The 22,914-nt window shown below is 42.0% G+C and overlaps 1 protein-coding gene across 10 annotated transcripts in view; it reads right to left on the reverse strand.

Annotated features, from left to right (window-relative positions):
• The window catches only part of mcf2la (mcf.2 cell line derived transforming sequence-like a), a 47,039-nt gene that overhangs the window by 18,125 nt on the left and 6,000 nt on the right, over positions 1-22,914 (reverse strand). For 4 of the 10 annotated variants that reach the window (XR_006008010.1, XM_041965906.1, XM_041965907.1 and 1 more), the window contains 3 exons: positions 4,674-4,757; positions 2,426-2,540; positions 148-256 (listed from right to left, as the gene is read on the reverse strand). Coding sequence is in view for 9 of the 10 variants with exons in the window: in XM_041965906.1 (XP_041821840.1) it covers positions 148-256; positions 2,426-2,540; positions 4,674-4,757 (308 nt within the window). In the remaining variant the exon portion in view is untranslated. Of the gene's footprint in view, positions 1-147; positions 257-2,425; positions 2,541-4,673; positions 4,758-15,766; positions 15,820-20,298; positions 20,391-20,720; positions 20,851-22,914 lie in introns of those variants that run through there. The other 6 variants (XM_041965911.1, XM_041965912.1, XM_041965904.1 and 3 more) reach the window with 5 other exon arrangements.

Here is a 22,914-nt window from a genome sequence, read left to right on the forward strand (position 1 = left end):
GACACCAGCAACTCCACCCACAGACGCATCTCTAAATAAGCATTAACACGTGTAGAGTAATGCACACACGCCCAAACTGCCATCATCAGAGGCACTTGATCAGCAAACGATGCACACACGCAAACTGTCACACGCATGTGCACTCACAATCACGCAGGGTCTTACAGCAATGCGGAGCAGGGTGGCCCTGACGGCGGCCCATCGGTCCAGTCGTCTGTCGATGACCAGGATGAAACCCACTCCTGATGCTGCAACGCTGCAGGAGAGAAGCACACGCTGTTATCAGCGGGGTACACCGCTTTTCTCGTGTGACTGTGTGTATGTGTTTGTATACAGCACCAAGTTGTGAACTAATTGTTAAGGTCCAACAATTATTAGTCCAACAAGGCAACTTTATGGAGCATTTTGCTGTGATGTGTGGCTCCAACACCAGGATTCCCTGAGTGAACTCCAGGGTGTCCTCAGCAAGAGTCATGCCCCGTTAAAATCTATCAAGTATAATCTTAATCACAGAACATAAATCATAAAAATTAGTTGCCAATCTCCATCTATATATATTATAGATTTCTGCAGAGACCATTCGTCTCTCGAACAGTGAAGCAGGTGATTCTGTGTATTAACAAAAACATGAATTAAATCATTTTCAGCCACTGGAGGACATAAAGTACTGCCTGGTCATTAGCTATCATCAGGTTGGGTCACTACAACTGACACATGATAGCATACATAAAAATCATATAAAAATGGCAGGACTTTGGTGGGTTTTTCTTCATTACTAGAAAAACTGTAATTTGGGTGATGAAAAAGCAATGCTAGGAAAGGTTAAAACCTTGGTACAGACTGAAGCCATCATTTGTCATCAGTGATGATCATGAGAGAGACCCTTGTGATTACCATGGCAACCTTGGCTCAGTGTTAATATCTGTGTGTTGTGTATGTGAAAATCTCGACATTCATTCCACAGGCAGTGCCATATGTAGCGGCCTCATTAAGCTAATGTGTGTGTGTCAGTGTGTGAATGCAGCATTTCCAGTAGAGGTCTTACTGGACAAACAGACATGCATCTAAACAAGCCAAATGGATGAAAACGCGCGCGCGCGCACACACACACACACACACACGCACACTCTGGGGGCCAACATACGAATACCGCTGAGTGGGTCCATATGGGTGTCATAATTAGCCAATTTTCATCATCACACACGTACACACAGACATATTAAGAACACACTACACTACCCAGTAAATGCTGCGACAGCAAATCCTCAGTCCATCTCTAGCGGAGAAAATATTGAAATCACATAAATGTAGCCTGCTGAACGGGGAAATCTTTGCTATTCCAGGACAAAAAAACAACACAGATCCTTAAAATCCCATTGTTATCATCCAGCAAGAGTCCATTCTTCCTGAATTTCTCCTTATCCCGTTGTTGTCAGTGTTCAAATCCTGCATCCCCAGTCATCTGTTTGCGGCTCGCAGATGGAGAGAGGTGACCGTTCACATCCTTAAACAGCATCTCGCTCCTCCTTTCCCCTCTCACTCCGCTCCTCCACCACCTGCTTCCCCACCCTCAGCCAATCAAAGCTAAGGCCCACGTCTTGCTGTTCTCCGACAGCCAATCAGAGCTTGGAGTGCAGCCGATTGGCAGCTGGGTGCATATAGCCGGTGGGGAGAATGGGAGGAGACTCTGGGAGGGGTGGGGGTAGGATATGAAAGGTGATGAGCCACGAAAAAAAAAATTGAGGCCGCCATGACAAACACACACACGCATATATAGAGTACATGTAGATATACAGATGCAGACATCTCCATCCCTTCTCCTCCCCTTAATTACGTCTGTGTATGCCAGAGTGCATGTGTGTGTGTATGTGTGTGAGATGAGAGTGCAGCAGTAAAGGAAAGGTGAAAGAAAGGGGGGTGGGGAGAGAGGAGGGGCAGAGAGAGGGAGGAGGGAATAAAGGAGGAAAGGAAGAGAAAGGACAGAGAGAGGAAAAGGAGGTGTACATTATGATTTAATTAGAATTTAATTAGCAACACAACTTACGGTTCACCAACCTCAAGGCCACACCTAAAACCTTTCTCTCAGGGTAAAGGTTACTAAGAACTAAATGCTTTAAATTATGTACAAATTTGATCTATATCTAGAAGATCATCTGATTTTAAGAAGGAAGCCTTCAGAATATTACTTGTTTTTTTTTTATCTCTGCAGCAAATTTTTTATCCTTTAGTTTTCATTCTCAGAACCCATTTTTCTGTAATTTTCTCTTTTTTTGCTCTTTTGTGGCTCTCTCCTTGTGACAGGCCTATTGTATTGTGCTGACATCTGTTGGCTCCATGTGGTATTGCACCTCCACAAATTGGCCATATTAACCACCACAGTTTGTTTGCCATCAGGACAAGGCCTGAACACGCCGGCGATGCCAACCTGGGGACGCTGGTGAGGTAGCTGAGGACATTTTGGACCTCCTCCTCCTCCAGCTCGCCGAAAGATGGGAATTCTGGGAAGACGATGATGGGGCTGCCGTTCATCCCGCGGCCCCCTGGAGACACGGAAACAGAAACAGACAGGTCAGAGTGACATACTGGCAGTGTCCACTACACTTGAGGTTTTGGTGTGTTGGTGATGTTCTATGGACTTGTTTTATATGACAGCTGAAGGGAAAATACTGAGGTTTGAGCACAAAAACATGTCACGTGATACATGATGAAGAAACCTTGTGATTAAAGGTCAAACAACTTAGAGGCGATCCACTCTGAATCCTTTTATTTCATGGATTATCAACTCTTTCAATATATGTGTCAATCCCATCATGTCTCCTCTTGGCTTATTCTGTTTTACTGTTTGCTTTGGTTTTACTCTTCGACACAGACAGCACTCAACCTGAATAATTCAGGCTGAGTGAGGTTTTAAAAATCATCAATCGCAAAATAGAACCATATGGCCAGTGAGTTGAAGGTCGACTGGATCAACCTGATACAGTGCAGTACAGTACAGTGGAGGTATTTTGTATTTTAGTTGAATCTTTTATTTTCATGACACTTTCTACACTCAGTTCAGAGGGAAATATTAGAACTTTTTTAATTCACTAATTAATTATTCAACAGATTTTGTTAGAATCATAGAATCTTTACAAATCAATCAATTAATGGAGAAAATAATCATCACATTAATCCATTATGAAAATAATTGCGAATTGCAGTCCCAAAGAAAAACACCAGCTGTACCTCAACCAACTACAGTAAAATCCTGCTTTTACATTAATGCATGAGTGATAATTATCGAATGATGCATAATAATATAACAGTCACAAGGGACACTGATCTGAATGCTTACTTCATCAATGAATAGCACACACTGGACACTGATTAATAATGGTGTATTTATGGATCATAGCTGCGGAAACATGTTTCTTTAATTTTGAAAATGCATTTGGGTTCCACTCCATAATTAAAGCCATAAGGATCTAATTGTTTCATAAGTTAACCTCAAGAATATCTTAAAACTGAGAAATGAACAGAAGGAGAAACAAAAAGTGAAACAAAAGTGCATAATCAAAAGGGCCTCTCTCTCTCTCACACACACACACACACACACACACACACACACACACACACACACACACACACAGCCTTGTCTTTCAATGGTGGTTCAAGTTGCAGAGCAAATCATCATGGCAATGAATTATTCACACGCCGTTACTGGGCTGGCATTATCGTCATAGTAACCCAACGAAGGGCCCTAAGTGTGTGTTTCGGTGTGCATTGGTGTGCATGTGTTTTTATCATGTTGCTTTGAGCACTTCTATGTGAGTGATTAGTGGTGTAAAGACTGAAAAGGTGTCAAGCTTTTAACTTCTGGATGAAAACAATTCTTCTTTTCCTGAAAACTTTCCACGACAAGATGACGTAGGAAAAACTTTGCAGTACAGAGTGTGTGTATTTGTCTCTCTTGAATCAGGACAGGACTTCCAGTACACCTCACTTAAAAACAAGGATTTGATTTCAGCAACAAATTTGTCGCTGTTGGGCAAAAGAAAAAGCTGTCAAGACTGTCAACTGCAAGCTTTCAATAAATTTACCTGGTCGAAAGAGACAAAAAAGTGATAAACTGAGTTTATAGCTGAGCTGATACAGCTGATATTTAGATAAAAGCCAAATTCAGGGTAAAACTAAACCACAAAAAATGACCTTAGATTCCAAAGGTTCTCGGCCTGTTTCATTATATTATTAACCCCAGTTTTTGATTAAATGTGTTTTTGCACCAACAACCCAGGTCTCAAAACTAATTTAATCCATGCTGCCCATTTGGAAACAAACCCAGATCTATCTGGGGTTAGCAGTTCATCCTGACCTTCACCACTTTACTGCACTGTACGTCTAACACAATAATTTAACGGGATTACATTGTTTCATGTAATTGCATTTCTTAAAATAACTCAAAACTTGCAATTTTACATACCAGGAAAATTTAGAAATAAAAGCTGCCACTCGCATGTGTTTGAATGCAGGTGAAGTCAATTTGTTAAATTTGCTTCAATTAGCAAACTAGTTATTACAAAGTATTGTACAATAACACGAGAGTTATATTTAAAGTGACCGAGTGACCCTGCTCCATGCAGAGCTCTGCATCCCCAGTGAGTGTAACAGTCATGAGAGAAGGAACTCAGACCAACCTGGCAGGATGGCAAACTGTTTCTGGAGTTCTGAGCCAATTTCTGCTGCGCACAGAGGGCCGTCCTCCCTCTGCAGAATGTCATCTGAGGAAAAAACGAGAAACAGATGGAGAGATTTACACGATGCCGATGTGTCCATACACAAAACACATTATTATTGCTTATTATCACCCCGTAAAGCTGGCAGCCATGTTGAAAGTTCTCAGCTCTTTGCAATTAAGGACAGCTGATTGCACTGCTGAACCCAGAGGGGGCCTATACTGAACTGAGCAGACAGTTAACATGCTGATTATTCAGTTGGCTGATGGGGTCTGGTGATTATTACAAAGGTCAAATGGGTTCAGACAAGGAAGACAAAGAGGAAACTGAAGAAGTTAAATCAGGCTGTAGCTGACTAACTGTGTTCTGATACAGAGCAAATAATCCAGTGTGATTTATTCTGGTTTTATAGCCAACTGCTGACCTTTTCATTGCAAATGAATGTAATTCAGTCAGGTTTATATAGCGTACAGTAGCCTTGATGTTACATTGTTTGACATTAACTGAAAGATGGAAATAAAGGGAGAGTGAAAGAGAGAGCATCCATATAAGAGAAAGGGGAGAAAGCGAGGTAGAGATGCTAACAGGGGATGAACTAAACAGCATTTGGATTTCCTCTCTCTCTCGGGGCAAGATGGATTACAGTAATCTCATTTAGTCCTGTGAGACATGTAGAGACGGAGAAATAAACAGACAGAGAAAAAGCACTCTCCTCCCACCCATTTTGTTGCCATGTGTGACCTGTGCTTGCCAAACACAAGGAACTGCGTTGTGTACGATGAAAACTGAGAATTTTAGTGTGTGTAAAGGAGCAGTCGCTGTCGAGCGCATGTGTGTGTCTGTGCATACAGACAAAGGCTGGCACTGAGAGTGGTGTGAGGCAAGTGTGGCAAGGTTTCCCAGCAGTATGGTAGGACTGGCAGTCGGAGGCATTAATTACCATCGAAGTACAAACCAAGCAAACTGTTCACATTTTAGAAAAGAGCCAGACTCTCAAATCCCCCCACAGGAGCAGCTCTCCCCACTGAGTATAAGGAGATGTAATCTTTTTTCACAAGATAACAACTAAACCTGTCACAGCAAACAACCTGTTGCAAGATTGCGGTTAAATAAAGGAGTAAGGACATAAGGGGAGACCAAAACAACCCACAAACGCACTGCATGTGATCATACAGCCAGCATTCTCCATCATAGGTATTCTGCAAGTAAAGTGCACATTCTGATGCTTGTTAGTCTTTTCTTTCATTGATCTTCCAAATCTGTGGCTCTGAGGACACTGTTGTGTTCCATATGATGAAGAAACCTGCCAGATTAAGAGCTTAGATCCTCCTTAGAACCATTGGCTAGACAGTGACTCACACTGCATACTGTAGATCTCATGTCTCATGTGTAGTCCACACTTAGCACAGAGCGGCATGTGTGAGAGGGCAGGCAGCTGTTGTTGAAGTTACTTCACGACAATTGAACAGGCAGCACAAAATACATGTAGCTGTGGTCGGGCAAGAATCTCTCTCTCATAGACACACAGCACGAGGCATGGCACCAGATATCGTGGGATTATATTAAGATGACAGAGCAGTGACTCAGGAAGCATCCAGCTCCTGTGCATATACACAAATACAGGAACACCCTTGACCAAACATCACACCAACTGAAAACACACATTTTTATCATCTCTTGAGCAATACAGCAAAGGAGAGAAGCAGCAGGGACAGATGAATAAGGTATTAGGCACAAAAGGAAGAATGGGAGTTGAAAAGTAGGAAAGAAGGAGGGAAAGCATAAAGGAAGAAAGTTTGAAGCAGGATCCCGCTCGAGAGATGGTTAACGTGGCACTAATGCGATTCCACTTTAATGGACCTCTCAGACCACAGAGCTTCCAGCAAAGCCAACCAGTCTTTAATTTAACCAAAAACAGGAACTCTGCTATAACTAGCGTCTACTACAGCAAAAACCAGAGAGAGGCGCTCTGAAATGTGAATAGGTCTCTTTGGAGTGACTTTAAGCGAAGTGTGCACAATGTTTAAAAGAGCCACAACTGAGACTGTGAGAGCAAGTGTGTTGTCATATGTCAGGGTGTGTGTTTCGGTGTGTTGTCAGGCCAGCTGTCAGTTCAGTGTGTCAGGCAGTAAGCCCTGGGTAAGACCCAAAGTCTGGAGCACAGCCAGACATGTGCAGTGCTCTCTGACTCTACTGTATCTATGTATGTGTGTGTGGGTGTGTGTGTGTGTGTGTCTTTGACCTCCAGACTTAAACCCACCACCCATAACCTACATGCAGGCCAAATTGACATCCTCTCTAGCTTTTTTTTAATCATCATTTAGAAACTAAAAGCTTGTTTATAAAATTTTGAGGACGTCAGAGATCATTTCAAAATAAAAGCAGCTGTCAAATTAAATTTTAGTCAGTATTAAAGTCACCATTGTAACTAAATTTGAGTTATAATCCATGTCTCGGCAGTAAATCATTTTACAGCATCACCAGTTTACGGAAGCTTTTACTTTTGCGGTATATTTGCTTTGTTAGCCATTTCCAACAATTCCAATTCCTTTGGATTTTCCCATGAGAAGTACATGTAGCATTGAGCTGTGGGTTGTAAATACAGGTCAATAAAGCAGCTGTGATAGCATCCAGCCAGGAAAATGATAGGGCAGGCTAGAATAACAGCTGTTTCACACTGCACTTTTTTTTTTTTGCTGTCGTTCAGATGGAAAGAGCTGGTTAGCATTGGGAGAAACAGAATGTTAATTCATTAAGTCTTAAAAAGCTTGTTGAAACTAAGCTTGGTGGAGAACACATTAACCTTCACCTTCAAGGCAGCTGCTGTGTAGGTGACACAGGTAGCAAGCACATATAAAACCAGGTCAAAACTGCACACATTTCAAAATAATATGACGTTGAAATCACATGAGGTGGTGAGTCGGTTACGCATCTTGCGTCACTGCTTCAACGCAGCAGCCACAAGAGTTTCAAATCGCTGTTTCAAGTCCGCCCATCGCTAACTGGTGTTGCCACTATTAGCCGAATGTATGTTATAAATCAGATTTTGGGATTTTAGGGGAAATGCATGCACAAACCCAATTCCAGAAAAGTTAGGTGTTACGTTATGGGTTAGGTACCAGGTTGCATATTATTCAGAAAAAATAGACTGAATTGTAAAAAGATGTCAGACATTCAGGCGTCAGGCTGCTTTTCACTGGTGCTGAACCTCTAAAACCGCTGCTTTGTCCTCAGTCGAATGAATGAAATTAAACTATAGCGGTTAGGCTGCAAGTGAACCCCTTTACCCACTAAACAACACATGCACATGCACACACTGGAAGTGGGGCAATGCAAGCCAAACACAAATAGTGATTATGGGGGGCCTAGAAAGAATGTCCCTCCGCCTGCTTGTACCCTTCCCCCAAGCCCTGACACCCCTTCAGCATTTCATTCATCCTTTTCTTCCAGGGGCTTAGCTGAGGGGCAAACTTATACAACCCAGCAATCTTCCCATTTAAACTAAATATTATAACATTTAGTTATATTTTATCAGGCTCACTTCAGGTCTGTAGGATTCTCTGTATTTCTACTCAGCAGTTAAAGTTACTTTCAAGTCAGTTTTGCCCCTTATTATGTCCTGATATAACAGATACTGCTATAACATACTGCACGTCATAACTTCAAGCATACTTTCAGGATCCGATATGAGGTTAACTCAAATGAAGATAACTGATTCGCACCAATTCACACTCCTGACTGTCCCCCGCTGAACGCCTGTTTGTGTGTGTGTGAGAGAGAGCATAAGCCCTGGATTTAGAGAGGTGAAAAGATAGTGAAGAGGAGGAGGAGGAGGAGGAGGAGGAGGGGGAATGAGGCAGTCGGAAAAAAGAGCATAGAGGTGCTCTCGTCTCAATAGGATGAAATGGAGGATAGGGTTTCTTTACACATGCCTACATATTTAATGCGTTGGCCCGGCGCGAGCTGATACTGGGGATGTGTTTTCTCTATGGTAGGGGGTCAAGAGCAGTACCACGCATTACAACTGTAAAATACACACCGACGAAAGCACAACTCCCCAGGAGATATGAAAGTAATGATTCAAACTTCTATTCCAGTTTATCTGCATCATATCGACAGCTGTAGAGCCACAGCAATTCGTCAATTAATCAATCAGCTGATGGACTGACAATTAATCGTCAACTATTTTGCTAATCTATTATTCTTTAAGCAAGAATGCCAGATATTCACTGCTACCAACTTCTCAAATGTCTGTTTTCATCCATTTCTTCATCCATCAGCAGATGAATCCAAAGTGAAATAGTCTTTAGCGGCAGCCTTGTGACAGTCTCCAATGCAATCACCGCATTTGTGAGGTTATAATGGAGATGCAAGCTCTAACTTACTATATAAAACATGCTTGTGTAAAAAAAAAAGCAGCATGGTTTCTTGCCTGCAGACTCCCTCAAACATTAGTTTTAAACTGATGAATCAGTGTGGTGGAATCATGAGGCCGGCATTGGTCTATTTAAATAATGTAGCAGTATTTGCCTCCAAATGGCGCTATGGTCTGAAATACCAGCAGATCTCAGCATCTCATTCCAGGTAACAAAAAATAAGTGAGTACAATGAGACTTAGCACACTGTGTGGACATCTGTGTTTGGATTTGATTACCACTAACACTCCTTTGCAATGTAATGTGTAAAACTCGATTTGTGCGCACACTTTGATTGGGTCAGTCCTCAGAGGTGAAAGACAGGCAACGGACCAATTACGTCTCATGAAGCTGCAGACCACACACTCAAAGCTTGAGCAACCGACGCAAACCCGGCCGACGTCATCTGTCTCATTCGCCTCTCCCCTCCTCCTCCTTTGTTCTGCAGTCATGTTCGGACAGGTTTTCATTTGCTAAACACACATTGTTCAGTTCAAAGATGGCAGCCAGCTGTTCTCTGCTGGTTAATGGCCACCAGTGCTGGTGGCTGGTCAAAGTTCAAAGCCGCAGGAAGCTGGAGAGCTGTCTGATGCTCACTCAAACACACACACACACACACCTGTTGGTGCACCAACATACGGAAATGATCTCAGACATAAACAGACGTATTCGTACACAGCAGCAGATGAGGACACTCCCACGGTGGTCCATTGACAACAGCATAAATCTCTTTTGTGATTTGTTGCTGGGATCAAATTACCTTCAGCTTTTTTTTTTTTAATGTAGTTGAGTCCACAGAGGCTGTAGTGTCCGAAAGGAAAGGGAGTCTAAATGCTTAAACCTCAAAATCCACTTTTGTACCACCATTTCTTTAAAATGTAAAAGTGACCTTTCATTGCACATTTAAAAGTTAGGTCTATATTGAGATCGTCAGGCTCATATCTGCCTAACTTACAGACACCATTTGATCTGTGCAACATTTGAACTGAATTAAAAAAGAGTCAGTCCAATATGCACTCTGACGTTTTGTCATTAAAACATTCATTTGAAAAAAATGCATCTCAAAAATATGGAAGAATATTGTATATTTATACACTTGAAGGTAGCACATTTTAGATGCTATAGCTGCAAGAATTTAATCACATTTCTCAGATTGTTCTCCTGAGATTACTGCCTAAAATGATAATTATTAGTATGTATTCAAAAACCAGATTAATGTGCCACAAAATGCTTATTTATCTAATATGTGTACAAAATATTCCAGATAGAGTCTTTAATGTGACTACCATAGGAAGGTAAGACATTCATATTAAAAAAGCACAAAGACACATGTCCAGCACTCAGGTGTCACTGAGGCCTTCAGCTTTCCACCTGCTCCTCTGCAATGCACAAATGGAAAAGACCGGCTTGGAATGTAGACTTGAGGGCACCAGGTTAGAGAAAGCAAGGTTTGTGTGTGTGTGTGCATGGTAAGGGTGTGGCCGCAGGGTTAAAAGTTGCTGCGTTGGTATCGAATGCCAGCAGAGCGAGAGAGAGTGAGAGATGGTCACTTGCACTGTATGTATTTGCATGTAGAAAAGCAAGGATTTGCCAGCCGCCCTGCAGCTGTGTATGTGTACATGCACTTGTGTGAGGGAATCCAAGCTCTATTATCTGGAATTATAGTCAGGGTTTACCAAAGCCCCATCTGTCACTGCTGTGGGGTATCTAACACACACACACACACACAGGACAGGGTCTGGCAGGCACACACCATGCCAAACAACAACTGGGTCACAGGGCCAATGGTGGCCTGGAATGTGTGTGTGTGTGTGTGTGTGTGTGTGTGTGTGTGTGTGTGTGCGTGGCGCCCATACCCAAACCCAAAGCTTGAATTAGTGTGGATCAGGAAAAACAGCAGCCAGACAAACATTAAAATATTGGCGGTCAGGTGAATTCAGTCCTGATTGTTTGGGTTCTTCAGCTGTCAGCGTGCAATGAGGGGAAACCCAGGGGCCACTGAGGAGAGTCCACGTTCATTTCACTTTTACATGCACTTGATTTGATAAACATGATCCCAGTTCGAGGATGCACAATAGGGATCCAATATTCAGACAATAACAGGTAGTGTGTGGATGAAAGGCGCTTCAGGGATCAGATTCAGAGAGCTTCACATGAAACTGCATCATGAAGGATGCTGAGAAATATATTTACTCTTTTCAGATTAATTTATCAAAACATTTCATTCATTTCAATTCTATTCCCATCCTACATGTATGTCTTGGTAAGGCCAAGAAGCCAGAAACGATGCACGCTGCCTCCGCTCAACAACGGTCAGAAATCCAGAACAATGGCTTCAGGCCTGACTCTGTCGCTGGCAGCGAGCCCTGTCCTACTGAATAGATGGTGGCATCATCATCTCAGCAAAACAACACACTACTGTCCGCCTGTCTGCAGTCTGCACTGCCGTCACAACACATACACACACACTCAGAGGCTGGGTTCCCACTCAACACTCGAGCAAACTGTACTCAAATCTGATGCAAAAACCAGCAATTAGTTGAGATCCTATTATCTGGGATGACAAAGAATTTGTGTAGAGATGAATAAATAATGCAGATATATTACATCAATTACTGCTCGCCAGCAACAAAATAAAGGAAAGCACTTTTTATTCAGTTAATGTTTCTCTTGCTATGTAGGTCAGATATTTAGTGCCAACAACTGTGAGCTCAAAAACGTTTGCATGGTATCTGTCCACTAAGTATTAGTATCAGTGCCACTAACTTAGCTTAGCATAAATACTGGGAGCTTACCAGCACCTCTAAAACTCACTAATTAAAATCTTATAGCTTGTTTGTTTAATCTGGACAAAAACCGTAGTGCAAAAATGACAAGATGTGGCTTTAGGTTATGTGGCTTTTTCTTGGTTGGGTTTCCACTGGTTGCTTTCGGTTGTCCTAAAATGTGGCAGGTTTGTTTCAAAGCCTCCCAACCTTGGCTCAAATTATCACACAAAAAAAGTTACTGTATTGATGTAAATGTAAAAGTCCATCCGCAAGACAATCATCAGTACCAATCAGGAATCTGCACCCAGAAAGTTTTGCTCAAGCCAAAATGTCTCAATCTGTGCCAGAGTGGCACTGAACCTCCACCAAGTGCACACAACCAATCTGGACTCTGATGGAAATTTATGGAAATCTCCACTGCAAGTTGTTGTGGCATCTGTGGTGCAGCTCACTAAACTGCAAATCATGTACTCGCAATCTTGCGGGTTTTAAATCCAGGTCCTCCTCCCTTCCTCTCACTCCACCATTAGAGTTAAAAAAAAAAAACAGACTAAAAGCTCAGCTGGGAGTAAAACAGCAGCCTTTTTTTAGCTGCCTCTGGCCATAGCTACCAGTCATTACACTCCACAGAACAAAGAAAAACATGAAAACTGAGAAAGACAGAGGGGCGGACGAGAAAGGAAAATGACACGGAGAGAGAGAAAGAGAGGGTGGCAGCAAGAATCCAGGAGGACTGTGTTTTTACTTGTCCAAAAAGAAACTTGCAGCTGGAGGAAAAATTCGACACAACTATTTAACAGAATGACATCAGGCACTGGAAGCAAAACTTTTATAATAGCCTTAAAGGTCACTGAGGGTGTGCTGGCCCCACATGCAGATGTTTTGGGGGGTAGTTAATAAAAATAATTCCCTTTAGTGACAGTAGGTTTGTAATTTTTAGCCCATGGCTCTGTGTACAGCAATTTGGCATAATCGGCACGTGATTACTGATAAATTTAAGTGGGTGTGCAAGACAGTATTTTTGATAAAGCCACCCCTTTCATGGAGGAGAGTAAACTGTAGCATGCTGCAGCATTGCTTTTGTATCTACGGTGAGGTTGAGTAGGTCATAATCAAAAGGTCAGCGGTCCTGCACAGAAAGTGATCCTTCCCTTCAAAGCTTATATGTAGGGCATGATGAAAGCCACCGCTGCCACAGGCGATGATATACAGCTTTTAAGAGTATCATTTATTTCAACTCAGCTACAAGGCATGTTTGCCTCTGACCTTGGACGGCAGGTTTGCACAATGCACGTGCATAATGCAAAATGTGTTCATTCAGGGGCACTCCACCCACTTTATAGTTCATATTCAAGAGTGTGTAGCTTCTGAAAGACAGTAATTTAATGACCCTTGGCCTTATCAATAACGCTGAATAATATTTGGATGAATGTTGCCGCTTTAAAAATCAATGTGTTTGTTTGTTTGTTGCCATCATCCTATCCGCCCTCTGGGATCATTAAAGATTCATCCTGTCCACTTAATCTAATTCAGCTCTCTGTACTGAGTTTATTGATCATGTTCTCTTGCTTTTGTATTGATACAGTTCGCTTGTAACTGTTTGCTTGAGGACAAAATAAATAGACTTAAAGGTGCATGACAGCAGCTGCTGCTCCCGCTGAATCCAGTGCAAACAGATGAGTGCTTCCTTTTCTTTTGAGACACACACACACACACACACACACACACACACACACACACACACACACACACACACACACACACACACAGAGATCCACATCCTAGATTGCATTATGGGAGCTTAGCTGAGGCTTGTCAACTTCTAATCTTGACTTGGCACAAAGCAAAGCTAGGCAAGGTTGATACCTTGATACGGTGTGTGTGTGTGTGTGTGTGTGTGTGTGTGTGTGTGTGTGTGTGTGTGAGTGAGCATACGTAAACCTTAGTCCATCTGCCAATACAGCAAACACGATCTCTGCGCAGCAACACAAAACAAAACACACCACGCTGCAGACACACACACCTGAAAAAGCCTGCAGGGGGCCAAAAAAAGCACAGATATCTCTATGGGTTATTATCAACACTGCACATCAGAGCAAACACAGAAACAGAATAAATAGATGGAATGAACCAATGGAGACACACACACACACACAACTGAGAGTGGGAATAAGGGGGAGGAGATGTTGACATTCAAACCCTCAAAAGGGTTTTGTCCCAACGTTGCTCCCAACTGACAAGAGGAAACACACTGCGTTAATGGGGATGAATGTGATTAACATGCCGTCAGTGTGCTCCGCTGTGCACTGTACTGAGGATGGACAAACAACATGTTAACATCCAGCGCACTTCAGCACACAGGCAGGACCTCGGGACAAAACTCTCCACCTTAGATTGGATTATGTAACCGTCTGATGGATAATAATGCCTTCAGCAGGAAAAGAGTCTTTGAGTTATGAGACAAAAACAATGTGGATAACAAAGTGAGGTCCTGTTCATTCATTGAGCTCATTCAGAGTGTTTGACACCCATTTAGAAGCTGCTCCATCTATAAAATGCTTCTGACGAGATTTGTTACACAGTGATGATGTTGTCTCTGTCCAACACTTTGTCCAATACATCTTTACAGCCAGGGGCCAGACTGAAATATTTCCCATTAAATATTCATGGTCCCCAGAAGGTGATTCATGACTTCGATTTTCTTTTTTTAACATAAACAGTGTTCTGATCCCTTGAAAGATGTTGACTGGGACCAAAATACATACTGGGATGGGTGTGAAAAATAGACTTATTGGTGCTCTCTGTGGACAAACTATGCAACAGTTGCAATAAATTATTTCAAACTTATGTCTTACTGTAGTTTCTTGTAACTCTTCCAAAATAGAAGCTGGCTGCAGAGTGACGCTATAAGTTCCATTACAGAGGTTCAAGTAAGGGCTAATACCAGCGTGACAGGTGTTAGCTTCTACTGCCCAGTCACTTAAAGTTAATCTACACCTCTCAACCAATCAGAAAGGAGCAATTCCAAGGGCCATTGTATAAAATTGTTTAATATGACATGCACAGTTATGCACAGCAAAAACCCTATCATCCCCATTTTAGACGTGTAGTATTATGCACAAATGTGTGGACAGATATCAAACTTATACTTATTATATTTCATCACTACTATTAATACATTTTTTTTAAATCACATATTCAGCAAATAACAACAACATATAGGCAGATTCATATTACTTCCTGTGCCTATTTCAATCCTTTCTAAATCCGAAGCAAAATAACAACACCAAGTGAATCATAGTTGGCTCACTGTGAACAACAGCATATAAGAAATACTGGATGGACACTCCTTCTGTCTTGACTACAGCCATGACAAAAACAATCTCTAACTAATAAACAATTTGCGTTGCTATTTTATGACTCAGAACTCACAGAGGATGAACAGTCAGTGGCCTCAGTAGTGCAATCCAGGACGAACGCTGCATTTTAATACCCACTGCTTACAAAGCTCTGTTAGCTCCGTTCTTCACCTTCATCTTGCAGAGTCTGATAAACAGTGCAGCCTTTGGGGCAGGTGAGCAGGACTTTGTAGAGTGCATGGAAACAAACTGGACAGACATAAAACAATCCAGCTCTATTTTGCCACCCGGTCAACCTGTGATGCCAAACTCTGCTGTTGCACATGATAACAGCTGGACCAGGCACTAATGGACAAGAAAAAAAACACACACACATACACACACGTGTGCAGCACCTGCAGAATTCTCATAGTCTAATCTCAACTTATTCACACACACACAACAGTATTAACACATAACGCGTCTTGTTTTTCCTTTCTCGCTGGCCTCAGACAGTCACATGCACACCCTACCTGTCATCATCTTCAGCTGCAGCCACAGCCTGGTGATATCGTGGCAGAGTTGAGACACTCGGTTTAGAGCCATGCTGTTGCCGGTACATGTATGCCCCCTGATACACGCGCACACACACACACGCTGTTAAAACACATTCACACACGGCCACATATTCTGTCAGAGTACATCGCGGTGGAAGTTCAGGCAGTCCATTCCGCCACAGCCGAGCGCTTCAGCCACTAACTGAGCTGTCACTGCACGGCGCAGCCCACACACGCTCACACTCACTCACACACACACACACCTCCCCCCTCCTCATTTGTGCCAGCAAGCAGGCGGAGTTTCAGATGATCCGCCTCCAGGTTCACATTTCACACCGTTTTCACTGATGGATAGGAAAACTGAATGTGACAGAAGTCCATAAAAACATGAACAACAAACCAAAAAGCCATGTTTAGTGACTTCCCATGACATAATACATGATAATGATTATTGTCCATTATCATCACTCCCACGCATAATCTGTCTGCAGCCTGGTTCAATAAATTAGATGACTGCATGAATACATGTCTTTGTTGTGTACATGAGGCAGTATGAAATATGATGTAAATTAAATTAAAACGAAAAAGATCTCTCGACCGATTCTAATCAGTTTTTAAAAGTCTGTTTCCATTTTTATGGCGGATGTCTCTGTGTTATCCTTTTAAACAGAGAGAAAAACAAAGTTGCAGTGAGATTGTACAAGCGAATAAACACAAGTCAGGACAGCTGTCAACACCAGATTTAAAACCTTTTGTTTGGGTGAAAAGTTGATACAAAGCTGTGCATGTGCTGTTTAGATCTGCTTCTAAATTGAAATTAAATCTACATTAGTTGCTATTATTCTAGAAAGTATTTTACAGTATTTTCATCACGCGGGCAAGTTATTCTCCGAACTTTAAGGACTATGGCAGGAGCATTTTATGATGCTTAACGGCATAGTTTTGGGGGTTTGTGAATGAGATTTCCAGCCAGTCGGCTCAGTGCATTTCCCAAACACGGACATAAAAGAGGTATCCAAACTAAGCTTCATAGCCTCCATTGTGAAAGACACGACTGACCTTCATCAGAGATGTGAAACAACAGTGAGGCCAATGTAAAGTAAGCATGATTTATATGTGCACTGTCCACAATTCAAATCCAAGACTCAGGTTTGTGCCAGAGGGAACGGAGGCCTCTTTCTCTGCTTTTCTCACACTCTTTCAGAGACACACACACACACACACACACACACACACACACACACAATGCCAGAGTGGACAGCAGGGGGACCCAGTGTGCCACACACAGACCACACCGTGAGAAATTGGACTGGTGAAAATGTGAACAGACCCTCAGGAGCTCGATTCATAAAACGCAGCCCTGCTGAGGAAAACTGTCGTTCTGTTGCTTCACATAAACAAGGAGTACAGTAAGTCCTCACATCCTTTGTATGTAAGTGGATGCAGAGATTCAATAATCCCAGCCAGTAAGAAGGCTGTGAACTGTTGAAAAAGTCCATATTTAGTAACATTTCTTATTGTGGTCTTTAGCCTGAACAAACTAAGGCGTCTGTGGGATTTATGAGGCCAGAGGTCCAGCTTTCAAAGCCCATTATGACACTAAGAAATTGTATCTTCTCGTCCTGCACCAACGTTTGTCTGCACAATGTCAAATTCTCTCAGTTAACTTTTGTTTAGTGTCACACACTTTGTGGAGTGGTTGCATTATGGGACGTATAGTCAGCATTTTTGGAGCTTAACCTATTGGGACTTCAGGTCATCATATCTCAGCCTCTGCTGCTTGAGTTTTGACCATTACTTTTTTTTTTTTTGTCCTGTCCCTCCATTTTATGTAAGTACAATACTAAATTGAGGGGAGTAGCCCTTTAAGGGAACACTTGCCATGAATCCCATTTTCTTAGTAATTGAGGTAGAAATTATAGAAAACGTGAGATTGGGCACGATAAACAATGGATGTGTGAGATTAAGAATTAGATTGAGGCCAAATCAAAGCATCTCTCAGGCTTGTCTGAGGTAAGATTATCAAGAAATGAGGGGATTCAAGAGATTTTTAGCCGACTGGATTTACAAAATGTAACAATGGCAGTCCATCAGTGTGCAGGCCTGTATGTGTATGTTTACCTAACATCAGATTTAGATGATAGAGCATGTTGGCTGTGAGGCAGGAAACAGCAGAGGGTTTATAATAGCTCATTTCCTGTGTCTACTGATCTTGCAACAGCTCTGACAGCAGCCACTTCCAACCAGTGGCAGCATATTTACAGTACCTCAAAATAAAGAGGTTGAAGTAATCTGAAGTGAACTCTCTGATTTAATTAAAGTGTCATCTTTTGACTATATTTTCACATTTGAAATGGCCTATATGATAGTAGTTGAAGCCTTTCCCAATAAAAAAATGAAATGAGAAATAAATGGATCTATTTTCCAGTTATTTACAGTATGTGCTGGGAATGATCAGTAAATATGACACATGCAAAGCCTCTAAAATCAACTTCATGACGTGTGAATGTGCATCTGTGGGATGCGGAGCAGACCTCAGTGTGTGTCTACGGGATGTAAAGGAGACCTGTTTGTGCCTGCATGTGTGTGTGTGTATGAGGGATGTGGTGCAGACTACAGCTAGAATGACTCCCAGCGGACTTATTTATTCGAGACCCCCCCCCCCCCCCCCCATGTCTGTGTCGGCAGGGATGAAAACGCTATTGACTCCTTCCGCTGTTGGATCAAACGCTATTGGCTGGAGCGTAAACAGGAAGACACCAATAGAGAAGTGACTCACAGGCTGAAACAAGCAGTCGAGGATAAGCAGGAGGAGGAAACAAGGTAAGAACAAGTGGACAGTGGAATCAATGCTGTACAATATATTCATCCAGTTTTCCTCTCATTTCATTGTCCTTTTGGAGCGAGACCTCCTGTATCATATCAATCAGCATCAGCAATGTCCATAACTGTCTGACAGCCAAAAGGAGCATCAATCAGTTTAAGCTGAATGAGGTCTGTAATTCTACCCTGCAGAAATCCATGTTTGCATTTCTTCCTATAGGAAAATTCAACCTATGTCTTAAGGTTTGGCCCATCCTACCTCTGGTTATTACCAAACAGCTGCATTACTGAGATTTAAAAAACGAGAACTCTGCTACACACAGAGCTCATTAGGACAAGCTGATAATGACCTGACCTGACCAGGGTACAGATGTAGGGCATGTATGGAGAAACTGCTAATTAGCCGCAAAGCAAGAATTCATGTTTAGCCAAGTAGTTTGAGATTGTTTCCTCTGGTCAGGATGAGGACAATGAACTTGAGGAAGAGGAGCATGTGTGGAAGGATCAGGGTCACTCAGACTTCAACTCCGAAAGTCACCTGATGTCAAACAAGTCACAGAGAGAGGGATATTATGGGAAAGAGAGTTAAAATGATGGGAAACAGACTGCAAAATCATGTGAATACTCATGAAAGAGGAAGTTATAGCATGTAGAGGGAAGACTGTTGTCTGTCACGATGGTGATCATGATCAGGGGAACACCACAGGAAGTTACAAAGAGGACAACAGCTGATCATGCTATTTTAGTGGTGCGTTTTTCACACTTTTTCACAAATACATTTTTTTTTAACAATAATTACACTTTAACAGCTAAAATCAAATTTGAACTTCAGAAATTTAAGAAAATAACATGTTAAAGACAGATGTACATAAATAAATACAATTAAATACAAATATACTTCATCTCATGTCTGAGCATCAACATTTTGTATCCCCAAACAAACAAGTGATGGAAACATGAGCGGCTATCGCGACAGTTAGGAGAAAAAAAGATCAAGAGCAAAAACACAGCGCCTGTCTCCCTGAAGCAGCCTTTCGAGAATAGCTCTTACTAAAAATACACATATCGTCTCTAAATACAGACCAAAGCCCACAGGAAAACGGACCAGAATAGACCTGAACCATCACTGACAGGCACCAAAATGTAAAAATCATGCAGCACACACTGCTCAGTCCTCACATGCACACAGACGACCAGGAGTCTGCATGGTTTATGGTGTACAAATACTCAGCAGCCTTTTGTTAATATATACACACAAACACACCCATCCTCCTTTCTCTGTCACAGACACACACACAGGCTGTCAGATGATTACATTGCCTTTTTATTGAACCACCTTGAGTAAATAAGGATGTAGTTATATACTATATTACTTTTTTCCCACGTGGGCTTTGGTCTGATGGGCCACAGGAGACATTAAGCAGAGGCAGAATGCTTTCTTGTGCATCTTTACTTAATATCTAACCTCTGGTTAAATGAATAAAACCTTACCTGACAACTACAGACACATTGTGCACTTGACCAGCTAAGCCTAAATGACACAGACGCGGTTCAAACAGCTGGGAATATTAACAGCTGTGCACGACTGATGGTATGTAATATTGTCAAGCACACAGCTTGATTTAGAAGAGAAGAGAAGCTTGTGGAAACACCTTGAAAACAGAATGCAACTCAGCCATACTCACAAAGTGAGCCTATACTGTCGAGACCCCCAATTTTTCAAGCTTGTCAATGGCAGACTGGAATGAAATGGAATAATCAAGGAAATCTCCAGTAGCAAGACAGCTTTTCATAGACTGCTGAAAAAATTATATCTCAAGTAACAGCGGCTGGTAGAATGGACAAACTGCATGTGATCATCATGTGGCAAACAACCACAACTAAAAGAAAGAGCAGCATTCGCAGATTATGGACATTGCTCATCATGATGCACTAAACTAAATGCTGCACACATAAACAGAGAATAGAGTGTTTTGTTCAAATCATATGTGAAAGGAGACACGGTCGAAAGAAAGAGTCACGATATCCATCCCAACACATGAGCCCTGCCATGCACTCACGCACCACAGTTAAAACTAAACCACACACACATCCTTAGAAAACTCACTGTGCAGCTGTTGACAGCACTGGGTGTATCTGTAGTAGCTCTCCATCTCTTCCAGTGAGATGCAGACAAACCTGGCTCCTCCATAGCCCTCTTTTCCCATGCGTTCCCTCATCCCAGCCCTCTGTCTGCTCTCCTCTTCCTCCCTTCCCGTCTTCCTCTCCACAGGTAGATAGAGGAGTACCTCGCACCTCATCCTGTTCTCTCCGTTTGTATTTCCAAACACTCCCTGTCTGTCTCTCTCTGGTAGGCACACACACGTGCACACACACACCTGTCAGTGTTTCTTCAGTGATTACACCACTCCTCTTTCCTCTGCCCCTCCTTCCTGCCGTGGAAATCTGTATACCTACAGTATATCTGACTTGGCAAGAGACAAAGAACAACGTGGATGTGAACAGTCGTCATGAAATCTGATTTTAAATCCTCCAAAAGGTTTTAAAACTAGAGCACTGATGAACATAAACATTACATAAATTAGAGGGTAATTGATGTATTTTTAAGACTTATTTTTACATGCTTTGGGTTACATGACAATGAGCTTGTCAGTGGTAAAAACAAGCAATCAGTGGACATACTTTCACGGCTGAGCTGCCCTGCTGGACCAATGTACCTGTTCGTCATTTCGACACCAAAGCATGTATAAATAGGGCCCAGGTTTAAAGATACTGGAATTACCCTTGAAAGAGTTCATAGTCCAGCCCAGACCTGATTGCCAGTGTGCGTCCTGCAGCACACATCTAAGTTGTTGCTTAACTAACGTCCTTAAACTAAAGAAAGACTTGTACCTGCAGCATTAACAGAACTACACAAACACTCATGGTTGCCTGTATTCTGGTGATAACACTGATTTTGCCAATATTTAACAGAACAGTTATCGAGAGCTATGCTGGTTTGCATGTTATTGAATGACTTGTTTGCAGAGATTGTGTTACTTTAGCTAGAAATATTAGCTTCTTAGCTTTAGTATCATTGCTGTTGGTGAATGTGAATCAGCAACATGTTGCAAGTCACACATCTTCACTGTATAGCACATATCACAAGAGCCTAGAGCGATTTTATTGTTTGAATAGAAAAGCTCAAACACAAAATAAACCTCCCGTCTAATGTCTACAAACCAAGATCACTCCTCTGACCTGTCTGGTTTCCGGCCCCGTGAGAGAGTTATTGACGTGGACAAATATTGATTAGGCTGTGCCGTGTGACTGTTGCATGTTTTAAACAACCTGACCTAACCTGTAACCCTAAAATGACCCCTTTCCAGAGTGCCAGTGCCAAACCAGTGGAATTATGCCTGCTTCTCTTCTGCCCTGCTCAACAGGCTCCCAGAAGTAGAAGAACAGAATTTCATACAATATGAGGACTCACCTTGTCTGTAAGTCTGCATGCATTTATGATTCTGTTTCTTTTCTGACTGACGGATACAACAAATGCTGCCTGACATGATAAAGGTCCAACAGTCTGCTTCTCCTTCGAATCAGTTACGTTGACTTTCTGTTTGTCTGACCGCTTATCTGCCCCTCAACTACTCGACGAGTGAGCAGACACGAGGTTAGTTATCAATTAGCCAGTCACAACCGCTGTATCAGGTAACCAGGGGGCTGTGTTCAAGGAATTATACTTGTCGGAGCTTTTAGCACAGCTCCTCATGGGGTATTTACTTGAAACATTGTTTAACATTGATCTTAAAATCAGCCTACAGTGTTTTTTTAGCCCTAGTTTCCTAATGTTGGGGTCAGTAGAAGATTCCAAGACTGCTTACACTTGCTATGCTGTATATTTTACTTACAAGTTAAAAGCAAGTTATTTTGGTATAATCCATTAAGATGAAACTACAAATGAATATCATGTGCAGACATTATAAATTCTCAGCTCTACTTCGAGAAAATCTGCTGAAACAATTCCCTGTTGTGCAACATGAGGACAATCCTGGTATACAGGTCCAAAATAAAGATGATATATTTAATCTACTAATCAAGCATAAAATTTCCTTTCCCAATAAAAATATTCACAAAATTAAGTTGGAGATGGATCAAATGTAGTTCAGGTACTCCAGATTATGTAGTTACCAGTAGGAAACTGAATCACTTATTGTCTGGCTGTGGATAATAGGAATTTTCCTGTTGAAAATTAGTTAAATAAGGTATTTTCAGACAAAAAATGTCTAAATTGAAGGAAGTGGGACTTGACTGCATAA

The sequence above is a fragment of the Chelmon rostratus genome, chromosome 24 (assembly GCF_017976325.1).
Source record: "Chelmon rostratus isolate fCheRos1 chromosome 24, fCheRos1.pri, whole genome shotgun sequence".
In the NCBI taxonomy this organism is placed as follows: Eukaryota; Metazoa; Chordata; class Actinopteri; order Chaetodontiformes; family Chaetodontidae; genus Chelmon; species Chelmon rostratus.